Raw genomic sequence first — 14,130 nt, 5'->3', positions numbered from 1 at the left:
TTAGGCCACCTACTGTAAATTCAGGAAACAGATCTAAAGTGCTTCACATATTTGCTTGGCATGAAGCTTAAAGACCAGTGAATAGTTATTTTAACAGGCACCAAACTGGAAATGAGAACTGAAGACCGTTTTTTTGGGGGTTTTGTTTTTTGTTTTTTGTTTTTTTTGGCCGCACCTGTTTGATACTCAGGGGTTACTCCTGGCTAAGCGCTTAGAAATTGACCCTGGCTTGGGGAGACCGTATGGGATGCTGGGGGATCAAACCACGGTCCTTCCTTGGCTAGCACTTGCAAGGCAGACACCTTACCTCTAGCGCCACCTCGCCGGCCCCAACTGAAGACCTTTTTATTATTTTTACTCCTGGCTCTGTGCTCAAGAATCATTCCTGGTAGACTTGGGACCATAAGGGATGCCAGGATCAAACCTGGTTTCACTGCATGCAAGGCAAACACCCTACCTGCTGTGCTATTGCTCCAGCACTGAAGACATTTTTAATAAACCTCACCTTAAAAATCATCTTTCTTGTGACTTTATATATAATTTATTTTCTCGGAGCCAGAGTAATAGCACAGTGATAGGGTGTTTGCCTTGCATGTGGCTGACCCAGAATGGACCTGGTGTCATCCACAGTATCCCATGTGGTTCCCCAAGCCTGCCAGGAGCAATTTCTGAGCAAGAGCTAGGAATAATTTCTGAGTGTTGCCGGGTGTGGCCCAAGTCCCTCCTACCCCATTTATTTTCTCTCCCATATTATAGAATATACAATTATTTGCTTCATGTGAAATTGCTAAAAGTGTATATTAACTTTTGAAAACTGTATATGAAGTTGAGCTAAAATGGGTGGCATCTCTCCTACTTTCCCTCAGCGATGGAGGCCGCCATTGAAAACCTCAGTGAAGCCAAGAACTATTTTGCGAAGGTGGACTGCAAAGAGAAGATGAGAGACGTTATTTACTTCCAGGCCCGGCTTTACCATACCCTAGGCAAGACCCAGGAGAGGAACCGCTGTGCCATGCTCTTCCGACAGCTGCATCAAGAGTTGCCCTCTCATGGGGTGCCCCTGGTCAATCACCTCTAGCACGAGGTTTGCACTTTTTCCGCACCCTGTCCTCCATGAGGGTTTTGTATTCGATGTCTGCCTTGTTAGTAAATGGAATGCTTATGGACTTGTCTTAATTTTGTTAGACTCTATATATTTATTTTGTTTCCCCTTTACTTTTGATAGCAAACACCTTTTTGTTTTGGAAGAGGGTCCATACCCAGAGATGCACAGGACTTACTCCTGGTTCTGTACTCAGTGGTCATTCCTGGCCCTGCTTGAGAGCCCATAGAATTGAACTGTCCAGTAAATTTCCCAGTTCACTAAGTATCACCAGAGGTAGCCTTGGAATTCCTGAGCACTGGTTGGGAGGCCTCTCACCTACCTCAAAACAGAGAAGTGATAACTTAAGTCATCATAGGAATTCATTATGAATAAGATGATTATAACTTAAAAACAGAGGGCCAGAATGGTAGTACAGTGGGTAAGGTACTTGCCTTATACACAGCCAACCTAGGCTCAATCCCGCTAGCATCCCATATGGTCACCCAGAACTGCCAGAAGTAATTCCTGAGTGCAGAACCAGAGTAAATCCTGAGCATCACTGGGAGTAGCTCTAAAATAAAAATGAATTAAAAACAGGTTTGAAGTTCAGTCATGTGAAGATGCCATCACTCAAACACACTGAGTATATAATTCATGTACTTCACTGCAATTAAGCCAAAACCATTTCCTGCTGTCTGTTCAGGGATTTATCTTTATTCTTGAGTTTTTACAGGAAAAGTAATCCATATTTTAAGTTCAAAACAGCAACAAGGAATCAAGCAAATATCCCAGTTTCTATCACTGGCTCTTTCTCTATTAAATTTAAACCTTCTCATGAGAAATAACATATCTCCAAGCTCTTTGAAACTGTAAAACAACTCCCACTCATTAGGGTGTGTTTGCTGGCCAGAGACAGCTGCTCGAAAAAGAAGAGACTCAGGGTAGAGGTAGAGACAGTAATTGGTATGTTGATGTTTAAAAAGCTTTCCTTAAATTTATTTGAAAAGATATATGTAGACAGCGAAAATTTATTATTACTATTTTTATTATTATTCTATTAATTATTATATTATTCTATTATAATTATAATTCTATTATTCTATTATTTATTATTACTATTTTTTGCAATGGAAAAAATAGTGAAGCTTTGTGGGTAGAGGTAAAACCAGGACATCACACTTTCAAGACAGACACTCTGTCACTGGGTCAGCCACATATGAGGCAAGTGCCCTACCCACTGTACTATTGCTACTATTTTTTTTTTTTTTTTTTTGGTTTTTGGGCCACACCCGGTAACGCTCAGGGGTTACTCCTGGCTATGCGCTCAGAAGTTGCTCCTGGCTTGGGGGACCATATGGGACACCGGGGGATCAAACCGCGTTCAGTCCAAGGCTAGCGAAGGCAAGGCAGGCACCTTACCTTTAGCGCCACCGCCCGGCCCCAAAAGAAGGCGCTTCTGTCTTTTTTTTTTTTTTTTTTGGGTCACACCCGGCAGTGCTCAGGGGTTATTCCTGGCTCCAGGCTCAGAAATTGCTCCTGGCAGGCACGGGGGACCATATGGGACGCCGGGATTCGAACTGATGACCTTCTGCATGAAAGGCAAACGCCTTACCTCCATGCTATCTCTCCGGCCCCCGCTACTATTTTTTATTATATATTTAAGATCTTCCAACCAGGGGGAGTGGTAGCACTGGGTAGGGCATTTGCCTTGCACACAGCCAACCCAGGTTAAATCCCGGCATCCCATGTGGTCTCCCAAACCTGCCAGGAGTGACTTATGAGTGCGGAGCCAGGAGTAACCCCTGAGTGCCACTGGATGTGGCCCAAAAACAATGAAGAAATCTTTCAACCTGAGACATGATTTTAATTTTGCTGCTTCAGCATAAGAAGGTCCTTGAAATTGGGCAAAGCTGCTCAACTGATCCCACAGATATTGAACATAAGGCTTAGAAGTCAAAAGTAACTGATGAAATAATTGATCGTGGGTTGGGACCACTCTTAAGTGCAGAGCCCTGTGTGACCACAAGATTGACAGCCTGGTGAAATGACACTGCTCTGCGCTGGCTTGTTCCCTGTGGCAGAATTCAACCCAGATCTAATGATTGAGTCTCGCCCCGCAGTCTATGACTTAGGAGAGTGTTCTCCAGCAAGCATAGCCGACTGAACCCCACAGTGATCCTCTCACTCAGCTGTTCAATTGCCTTTTTCCTGAGGGAATATCTGATAGGGAAAGGAATGGGTAAAACTTGGGGTAGCTTAGGTGTAAGAATTGTGATGAGGTTCAAAGAGGAAAGGGATTAGTGAGGAGAGGATTGAAGCTTAGTAGCTACCAGGCAGTTGGGTTCATATCTGAGACTGAAGGCTCTTTCCTTAAAGGGAAAGTGAGAGGAGCCAGGACTAGCTTGGCATAGGGGAGCTCATCATGTTCGCTGTTTCCTGCTCCAAGACAGAGGGGAACAAAAGCACCAAAACAAAAGCATGGGGCCAGAGTGATGGCACAGCAGTAGGGCGTTTGCTGCCAACCCAGGATGAACCCAGGTTTGATCCCTGGCATCCCATATGATCCCCCGAGCCTGCCAGGAGTGATTTCTGAGTGCAGAGCCTGGAATAACCCCTTAGCGCTGCCTGGTGTGGCCCAAAAGCCAAAAAGAAAACAAAACAAAAGCACTAACAATGTAATGACCCTGTCTAAGTTATTTATAAATAGTAACACATCCTTACAGGCAATGGAGAAACTGAGGCATGGGCGATTAAGTTACTCTTTTATCTAGGTACACACTGCTAGAAAGTTGCAGAGCTGAATATTGCCCTGAAACTTCCAGTCACCTTTGAAAGGCACCTTACTGTTATTGGGAACATTCTTTCCCACTTTGCTGACTTATCCCAGTGCTCAGTCTTCTTCGGGCGGTTGTGTATGTACTTCTATTCAAGCCTTCTCCAATACGTGTTAGCTAAACACTAGTTTACAGGAGATGACATAGATTTCCAAGGTCTGGCCTGACCCAGCCGCTGATGTCAGCATTCAGCCCCTGTGATCAACTTCCAACCTCCAGACCCCTTATCATGGCTCTGCTGTCCTGGCTGCCTGCCTGCAGACCTGGAACATCCCCACTCAGTTTTAAACATCCTGATGGTTTCGGGTGCTCCCACTTTTTTTTTGCTTTTCTCAACATCTCAGACCAAATAAAGCACTCTTTGCCCTGCTGGCTTCTTTTTATTCTGTTATTCATATTTGGGATTCCTCAACAATCCCATCTCTGCGGGTTTAGAAGCAACTTTGCAAGGAATTTTGTTTTTCTCCCCTTTTTTGGCGGGTGTGCGTGGGGCAAGACAAGTTTTTTCTACTTCTCCTGTTGAATGAGAAGGAATTCAACAAATAATGTGTATAGATAAGATTAAACTCACCATCTCCGAGTGGTCAAGGCTGGGAGTTGGAGCAGTCTCAGTAGCAGAATGAACAGCTCAGAAGGGAAAAGTCCTTGGCAGGAGCTGATAATGCCATCTTAGTGGGTGGCATAATCTTCTAGTCTTACATCTCTGCCCCTCCCTTGTACTTTTCCGCCCCTCCCTTGTACTGTTCAAGTTTCCTTAAAAATAAGATGAAAATACTTTGTTTACTTATTTTCTTGGCAGTCTGTGTTGTCAAGACAACAAGATCTGTTTGCCTTGAATAGTTCTTTTTTTTTTTTTTTTCTTGTGTTATTGGAGGAGAAAACGAAAAAAGCAAAGCCTGTTCTTATTTTCATATCTACAAGAAAAAAATGGTTTCCTGGTTGTGGGGTGACTCCTAAGAGGGACTGAATGTCAACGAAAGGCAATTGTGATCTCCTCGGCTTTGTTCTAGTTCACTGTTATAAAGCAGGCGCATACATAATTGATGGCGTTTTGTAGCTCTGTGCTAAGTATATTCAGAGTTGCGCCAGTGAGTGGGCATGTGCTGAGGTGCAGCCTGTGTGAGTGGGTACTCGGGGCTGTGAGGGTCTCCTCTGACAGCTGCTCCAGACAGACTGGAAACAGTCAAGTCGCTGTCCAAAGCAACAGGGCTGGTAAAACTGGGATTTGAATGAGGTCTCCTGAACTCCCATATAAGGGGGAAAATAGAAAATTATAGAACAGGAGCTGGAGCGATAGCACAGCAGGTAGGATGTTTGCCTTTCACATGACTGACCCGTGTTCAATCCCCGGCATCCCATATGATCCCCTAAGCACCACTAGAAATGACCCCTAACTCAAAAAGAAAAAAAAAAGGGCCAGAGTAATAGCACAGCCATAGGGTGTTTGCCTTGCAAGCGGCTGACCTAGGACGAATGGTGGTTCCAATCCCGGCATCCCATATGGTCCCCCAAGCCAGGAGCAATTTCTGAGCGCAGAGCCAAGAGGAGCCCCTAACCACTGCCGGGTGTGGCCCCCAAGCCCCCAAAAGTTAAAAAGCAATGTTTCCACCTTTCACGGTGGACTATTATAAAATTGCCACTTATTTCAAATTTATTAAATAAAAGGGCCAGAGTGATAGCACAGTGGGTAGGGTGTTAGTCTTGCATATGGCTGATCCATGCAAGGAGTAATTTCTGAGCACAGAGCCAGGAATAATTACTGATTGCCACTGGGTGTGGCCCCCTATAAACCAAAAATCTTTGTAAACATGCTAATTTTTTATTTTTTTTATTCTCTGTTCCTACATTTTATTTTATTAAATTTTTTTTTTTTTGGTTTTTGGGCCACACCCGGTAACGCTCAGGGGTTACTCCTGGCTATGTGCTCAGAAGTTGCTCCTGGCTTGGGGGACCATATGGGACACCGGGGGATCGCCGCGGTCCGTCCAAGGCTAGCGCAGGCAAGGCAGGCACCTTACCTTTAGCGCCACCGCCCAGCCCCTGTTCCTACATTTTTTTTTGTTTTGTTCTTTTGGGGAGGTCAAACCTGGCAATGCTCCAGGGTTACTTCTGGCTTTATGCTCACAAATTACTCTGGCAGGCTTGGGGGACCATATGGGATGTCGGGATTCGAACCACTGCCCTTCTGCATGCAAGGCAAACACACTGCCTCCATGCTATCTCTCTGGCCCTGTCCCTTTTTTTTTTTTAATTTAATTCATATTCATTAATTTATTAACTCATCCCTCTTTCTGGAGGGGGCACAACATTGCCACTACTTGGGGCTTACTCCTGGAAGACTGGGGAGCCATAGAGGGTGCTGGAGATCAGACCTGAGCCAAGTACATGCATGTACTTTCTGTCCCATAACTTATCCTTTTTTATTATTTTTAGAAATTTTATTTATTTGGTTTTTGGGCCACACCGGCAGTGCTCAAGGGTTACTCCTGGCAGGCTCAGGGGGACTATATGGCATGCCAGGAATGGAATCCAGGTCTGTCCTGGGTCAGCTGAGTGCAAGACAAATGCCCTGCCACTATGCTATCGCTGTGCCCCCCCACCTCATCCTTTTTTATTTTTGTTTGTTTTTTGGGCCACACCATGTGATGCTCAGGGGTTACTTCTGCCTATGCACTCAGAAATCACCCCTGGAGTGGAGGATCGTATGGGATGCCAGGGATCGAACCGCAGTCCTACCTAGGCTAGCACGAGCAAGCAGATACCTTATGCCCTGTGCCACTGCCCTGGCCCCTCCTTTTTTGTTTTTGTTTTTGGGCTACACCCGACAGTAATCAGGGCTTAAGCCTGACTGCATCCTGGAATCACTCATGGCAGATTTGGGAGACCATATGAGGTGTGCCATGGATGGAATCTGGATTAGCAGCATGCAAGGCAAATGCCCTACCCGCTGTACTATGCTCTGGCCCACTCAGCCCTTTTAATTAATAATTTGTACTATTGGCTCTTTGGGGGGGGGTCACACCTCTCTGTGCTCAGAAATTGCTCCTGCCAGGCTCGGGGGACCATATGGGATACTGGGATTGAACCTGGGTCAGCCAGGTGCAAGGCAAATGCCCTACCCACTGTACTATTGCTCTAGCCCCTATTGACGTTTCCCCCACCCCCCACTGACGTTTTTGCTTGTTTCTGGGCCACACATAATGGTGCTCAGCAGTTACTCCTGGCTCTGTGCTCAAGGGGCATTCCTAGTGCTCAGCAACCATATGGGATTCTGAGGATAGAACCCAACTCGGTTCTGTGCAAGACAAATGCCCTACTCATTGTCCTACTACTCTGGCCCTCATTGCCTTTTTAAATGGTTGTAAGCAAGGGGCTGAAGAGGTAGTTAAATGATTAAGGCACGTGCCTTGCAGGTGCCAACCCAGGCTTGATTCCTGGCATCCCATCATCCCATCTGAAGACTTGCTTGGATGGAGAGTCAGTAATAAGCTCAGAGCATCATGGGGTGTGACCCCCAAAACTATAAAGTACATGACCTGAAATCATACCTGGTGGGCTGTGAGTTTGGCTTTTTCAGGGATCCAGGTGTGTGTGTAAGAAACACACCAGTGGGGCCGGGCGGTGGCGCTGGAGGTAAGGTGCCTGCCTTACCTGCGCTAGCCTAAGGAGACGGACCGCGGTTCGCGGTTCGATCCCCCGGCGTCCCATATGGTCCCCCAAGCCAGGAGCGACTTCTGAGCGCATAGCCAGGAGTAACCCCTGAGCGTTACCGGGTGTGGCCCAAAAACCAAAAAAAAAAAAAAAAAAAAAAAAAAGAAACACACCAGTACCCATCAGCTCAGCAGGGGGTTCAGTGCTAAGGGTCAAGGATGCCCTGCTACTGAGGACCTGCAGAGCTGGGGACTACCAGGGCCACCCCAGAGATGCTAACCCAGAAGCATCCAATCCGATGCACTCAAATATGCCCAAAAGATGCCAATTTCAGGTTGCTCTTTGCTCAGCATTTTGTTGGCAGGACTAGGGAATGGGCTGGGGAGGGGGAAATCACTGCCTCTTCTTCCCCTGCAGCCCCCCAACACTCACCTTGATTTCCTTTGGGTAGATAGGGGAGGGAGTGTTCAGTCACTGAAGTGTTCTCCAGGGAGTAACTTTTAGATTTAGTTCTGGGTTTATTGATGATCATCCAAGAGCTTTGGCTCCACAGTCCTTGAGGTTCCCCAAGGCCCACTCTGGCTTGCTGACCAGCCCAGAAAGTAAAACCAGTGTGTGTGGGGGGCCTGTAAATGAGAGTGACCAGAGTGGATTATCTGGGGAGAATGTGATGCTTTTCACGGAGCCCCAACCCATCTTCTGAAAGAGAGAGAGACAGAGACAGAGAGACAGAGACAGAGAGAAACACAGAGAGAGGGAGGGAGAGAGAGAGATGAGAGAGAAAGAGAGGATATGTGTCCCCAGCAGCAGCAGCACTCAAGCTCAGCTGAGTCCAGGCATGTAGAGGCATCCAGGCCGCGCCCCAATGTAGAAGCAACAGCCTGGGGTGCACGGGTGGTGGCTGGAGGGCGGGTGTCCCGCAGGCGTTGGGAACTTTCTGACTCCGCCCTGCAGTTTCCGTGTTCGGTTCGGCTGCACAAAGCCGGCGTGGGAGTGGGTGGGTGGGAGAGAGACAGACACAGACAGAGGAGAGGAGGAGAGGAAAGAGGAAGAGTTCAGATAGGAGAGGGAGGAGAGGAGGAAAGGGAGAGAGGAGAGACAGACAGGAGAAAGGAGAGGAGAGAAGAGAGACAGGTAGAGGAGAGGAGGAAAGGGAGAGAGTACAGAGGAGAGAGGAGAGGAGCAGAGAGAGAGAGAGGGAGAGAGGGAGAGAGTGCATCCGGGCTGGCCCGACAGGTGGTCCCGGCGCCCGCACCTGCTCCTCTGCGGCCGGATCTCGCCCCGCCCCGCCCCGCCCCGCGCGCGCGCCCGTACCTCGCCCCGCGCGCGCCCCCGCCTTCCTCCTCCCTCCCTCCCTCCTGGGGGGCGCCGGCCTCGACCAATCCGCGCGCAGCCCGGGGCCGCGTGCCCGGGAGGCCCCGCCCCTTGGCGCGCTCCCGCCTGGCCGCATTCCGAGCGCGCGCGCGCGAGCCGAGCCAGCAGCCAGCCAGCCAGCCAGCCGGCCGGCCCCGGGCGCAGGAGGCGGCGGCGGCGGCGGCGGCGGCGCCGAGCCCTGGTGAGTGGCGCGAGCGGGCGGCGGAGGCAGCGGCGGAGGCGCCGGGGCCGGGCCGGACGGGGTCCGACGCGCGGCCCGGAGGGCGGACGACGCCCGAGCGCCCGAGCCCGGGGCCGGGGGCCCACGTGCTCCGCCCCGCGCCCCGCCACGTGGGCCTCGGCGTCGGGGGTCCCGCGTCCAGCCTCGGGGGCCTGGGAGGCGGCGGCCGGGCCGGGCGGGCTGGGCGGGCTGGGCAGGGCAGGGCCGCGCCCAGCTCGGGGACGGGGACAGGGGCGGGCCCGGCGCTGGCGGGCGGGCGGGCCACGGGCTTTGACAGTGGGGCCGGGCTGAGCCTCGGGGCGCTTGGGGGTCCCTCGGGCACCCGAATCTGCAGCCGCGGGGACCCCGCGCCCCTGCCCCCTCCCTCGGCTGCACCTCGCCCGCCCGCCGGTTCCTTCTGACCTAAATTCACCTCCGGACCGCAGTGTGGGCCCGGGCTGGGGGACTTGGCTGCCGGGGTTCAGACGCCCCACTCTGGCCGGGCAGCCCCGGGCCTCTTGCACCACGCTGCCCCGCTGCCCCCCACTCCTCCCGCCTTCGGAGCCACCAACCAGCCGTGCCCACCTCCACGGTCTTTGGGGGGAGAAACTTCCTGCCTTGGAGCTGTGTCTTTCCCTCCACCCCGCAGACCACGTCCTAGAGGGAAGGGGACTTACTTTAGGGGGTAGTAGCTGAGGGGTGCTGCACGGAAGGAGACCTTCCCAGAGCACTTCTCAGCTCCTTAGGCCTTTCCTTTTTTTAAATTAAAGCAGGGTTTGTTTTTTTTTTTTTTTTTTTTTTTGGTGTTTGGGTTTTGGGTCACACCCGGCAGCGCTCAGGGGTTCATCCTGGCTCTACGCTCAGAAATCGCTCCTGGCAGGCTCGGGGGACCCTATGGGATGCCGGGATTTGAAATGCCGTCCTTCTGCATGCAAGGCAAATGCCCTACCTCCACACTCTCTCCGGCCAAAGCAGTTTATTTTTTATTTATTTGTTAATTGATTGGTTTTTGAGTCACACTGGACGATGCTCAGGGGTTACTCCCGGCTCTAGGCTCAAAAATCGCCCCTGGCAAGTTTGGGGGACCCTATGGATGCAAGAAATTGAACCACTGTGTTATCTCTCCAGCTCCAGCTCCTTGGGCCTTAATCTGCAGCTGGCACCTTTCTAGCCCAATTGCCTCCCTTGGGACCCCACTGGGCATTTTGGGGATTAAAATGGAACTCGTCCTTTCCCAGGCATCCACGCTGCAATAATGGTCCCGGTATGATGAACGTTTGCTGAGTTCTTGATATACATACAATGTTGTACGTGTTATTTAATGCACCGAAATCTTAGGAGGTAGAGACCAGGAGAGTGAAACCATCCTGCAGACTTTTTTTTAAAAAATTATATTTTAGTTTTGTTTTTGGACCACACTCAGCAGTGCTCAGGGGCTACCCCTTGCTCTGTGCTCAGAAATCGCTGCTGGCAGGCTCAGGGGACCATCTGAGGTGCCGGGGATCGAACCTGTGTCCATCCAGGGTTGGCAGCATGCAAGGCAAACACCCTACCGGCGGTGCTATCACAGACTTGATGTTGCTAGGAGTCAGTATTTTTTTTTTTTTTTTTTTGTTTTGTTTTGTTTTTTTTGGTCACACCTGGCGGTGCTCAGGGGTTACTCCTGGCTGTCTGCTCAGAAATAGCTCCTGGCAGGCACGGGGGACCATATGGGACACCGGGATTCGAACCAACCACCTTTGGTCCTGGATCGGCTGTTTGCAAGGCAAACACCGCTGTGCTATCTCTCCGGGCCCGAGTCAGTATTGTTTGACAGAAGGGTTCAGAGAGGTTAAGTAACTTGTCTGGTTTCACACAGATAGCCCAGGCCTGTCAGGCCCCAGAGCCTCTGCTCTTTGCCAGTTCCAGAGCTGGGGCTCATCTGGGTGGGTCCAGATTGTTTCCTAAAGGGCCCTGGAGGACACCAGTGTCTGCACTGAGATGCTGATGTTCTTGCCTCTGTCTCAGGTTGTTAGCCGGCTGGGAGCCAAGTTTATGCTTTAATCACCAGGCAGCTGCTCTCCTCAGGGGCGCTTCCCCACTTCCCGGGGAGCATGTGGAAAAGTGTGGGGACCACACTGGCTTGTCAAAGTGATACTGAGCAGCCCTGGCTTCTGGTGGGCCAGGAGCTGGTGACGCCAGTTTTCTCGAGGGCAGTTCAGGTCCTTGGCAGACTTGAACAATTGCCCTGCCTGAAGTGCCAGTGGTGCCCTTGTGGAGAAAGACCAGGCTGGAGCCACAAATTGGGTGGGTGGGTGGGGTGACACTGAAAGCAGCAGTGCTGGGGTGGGTCTAGAGAAGGCAATCACTAGTCTTATTTTGGGGAGGGGGGTTGGGCCACAACCAGTGATGCTAAGAAATCACTCCTGGCTTAGGCGACCATATGGGACGCCGGGTGATTGAACCCTGGTCCATCCTAGGTTAGCACGAGCAAGGCAGATGTCCAATAGCTTACGCCACCGCTCTGACTCCCCAATCACTCAATCTTGACCCATGTGAATCTAGAAGGCTTCCTGGAGGTAGTGAGTGTCCTTTGTGTGGAGTGCTAAAGAAAGCTGGAGGCGTGAAGGGAGTAGAGGGCGTGACTAGGACCTGCTGATCTACAGAATGGACTTTCTGTTCGAACCAGGAGCTGATCCTGGAGAGCTGTAGTCTGGACCCAGCATGGGTCTCATGGGTCTCTGGAGGAAGGGATGTGGGATGTTGGATGTGGAATGCAGAGTGACTCACTTGGTCCATGGAAGGACTCAGGCATTGAACCTGATGTGGAGACACTGGCCATCTTCTGGTGGCCACTGGAAGCAGGTGGTTCCCATTTCTTCTTTCAGAGAGGTTCTTTCCCTTAGGGCCTGGTGGGATGGGGCTAAGGGTTCTGCCAGACCCGGCCCCTTGTCTTACTAGCCTTCATCCTAATTGTTGTGCTCTGGAAGTGGGGAGGCAGGCACCCCACTTCTGCAACCATTGCTCTTGCTTTGTGCTCCGTTGTTCATCTCACTAACCTGTTTTTGCGAGGGAACCCTGGTGTCTGGCTTTTCTCATTGTGCTGTTGATTTTCAGGATTCTATTTGTGTCAGAATGGATCCCCCCATAGGCACAGAGCTCTTTTGATTACTCTGATTGTCAGTTGATAGACTTGTGGGTGTCTTTTTACTATAAAAAACTTCTCATTTTTTTGTTTGTTTGTTTTGCTTTGGGGCTATAGCTGACTATGTTCAGGGCTTATGCCTGACTCTGCTTTAGGGAAGCTTAAGAGGGACTCAGGGGACCTTATGTGGTGTCAGTGATTGACTCCCAGTCAGCCACTTGTGCAGGTAACACTGCACTATTCTTCAGATCTATAAAAAATTTCTTTATGGGGGCTGGAGCGATAGTACAGGGGCAGGGCTTTTCCTTGCATGTGGCTGACCCAGGACGGATCCCAGTTCCATCTCCGGGATCCCATTATTGTCCCCTGAGCTTGCCAGGGGTGATTTCTAAGTGCACAACCAGGAATAACCCCTGAGTGCTGCTGGGAATGGCTCCCCCAAATAAAATAAAAGATACTGGGGTCGGAGAGATAACATGGAGGTGTAGGGTGTTTGCTTTGCATGCAGAAAGACGGTGGTTCGAATCCCGGCATCCCATATGGTCCCCCGAGCCTGCCAGGAGCGATTTCTGAACATAGAGCCAGGAGTAACCCCTGAGTGCTGCTGGGTGTGACCCCAAAACAAACAAACAAACAAAAAATTATACTTTAGGCCACGATGCTTATATCTCTGTTTCTTCAACTTCCTAATCAATTAACATCAGGGTGCAAGACATTCTTTCACTGCTACTCCCTCTTCTGCAATATTTTGTTTTAATTTTGGAAGAGGATCACCCATGACTGCTCAGGGATTACTCCTGGCTCTACATTCAGAAATCATTTCACCACAGACTTGGTGGGCCATATGGGGAGCTGGGGATTGAATTGGGTTGGTTATGTGCAGAGCGAATGCCCTACAGATGTCCTACCCGGTGTGCTATTGCTCTAGCTCTCTGCAAAATTTTAAAATCCCTGCTAAACCAATCACCTCCTAGGAATCGCAAGATTTTGGTGGCCAAGGCTTACTCCTTGGTTCTGCTGGTACTCCTTGTATTGCTCTCAGGTAGTATACCTGGAGGGCCTGGGAAGGGGGTGTTGGTAGTGGGGAACAATGACATGGAATCTGTAGATCAAACCTGGGTTGGCTGAGTGCAAGACAAGTGATCTACCTCCCTGTGTTAATACTCTGGCCCTAGAATTACAAGGTTTTCTTCTTTTTCGTTTCATTCTTTTTCATCATGAGGTTGTTTAAGAGTCAGATATGTTGGCTTGAGTGCTAGCACAGCAGTAGGGTGTTAGCCTTGCATGTGGCTGACCCAGGACAGACTTCAGTTCGATCCCCGGTGTCCCATATGGTGCCCCGAGCCAGGAGCAATTTCTGAGTGCAGCCAAGAGTAACCCTTGAGCGTCACCAGGTGTGGCCTCCCCCCAAAAAAAAAACCTAACAAGCAAACAAACAAAAAAACAAAAAGAGTCGATGTTATAAGTATCTCTCAGGAGACTTTTTCCAGGTAAGCTATATGGCCCAGTGTTGATGCATCCCAGCCTCCTCAGGACTTGGCCAGAAATGCTCTCTAGGAAGTAGAACTTGGCAGCATGGAAAGAGCTGGAGGAGGCTGGAAGGAGCAGAGAGCTTCACTGGCCTGTGTGCTGCTGGGGACGTTGTGGAAGGACATGACGGACATGAGTTCTTTCCTGGGCAGGACATGATTAACTGCCACCTTCTCCCAGATCTTGGGGCTCCATTATTTTATAATTAGCATTTTTTTTCCCTTGTCATATTTCATGGTTCTCGGAGGTTGCTCAGGGGAACAGGTATTAGGGATCAAACCCAGGCCTCTCGCATGCAAAGCCTGTCTTTTAGTCCAAGGGGCTCCCTTTTATA

At 50.2% G+C, this 14,130-nt stretch overlaps 1 protein-coding gene across 2 annotated transcripts in view; it reads left to right on the top strand.

Annotated features, from left to right (window-relative positions):
* ANAPC5 (anaphase promoting complex subunit 5) overlaps positions 1-14,130 on the top strand; it is an 82,041-nt gene that overhangs the window by 54,935 nt on the left and 12,976 nt on the right. The window contains exon 17 of one of the 2 annotated variants that reach the window (XM_049788785.1): positions 867-1,084. In XM_049788785.1, coding sequence (XP_049644742.1) covers positions 867-1,078 — 212 coding nt within the window. In that variant the 3' untranslated portion in view covers positions 1,079-1,084. Of the gene's footprint in view, positions 1-866; positions 1,173-14,130 lie in introns of those variants that run through there. The other variant, XM_049788784.1, reaches the window with a different exon arrangement.

The sequence above is a fragment of the Suncus etruscus genome, chromosome 15 (assembly GCF_024139225.1).
Source record: "Suncus etruscus isolate mSunEtr1 chromosome 15, mSunEtr1.pri.cur, whole genome shotgun sequence".
In the NCBI taxonomy this organism is placed as follows: domain Eukaryota; kingdom Metazoa; phylum Chordata; class Mammalia; order Eulipotyphla; family Soricidae; genus Suncus; species Suncus etruscus.
This window is presented reverse-complemented; position numbering and strand designations above follow the sequence as displayed.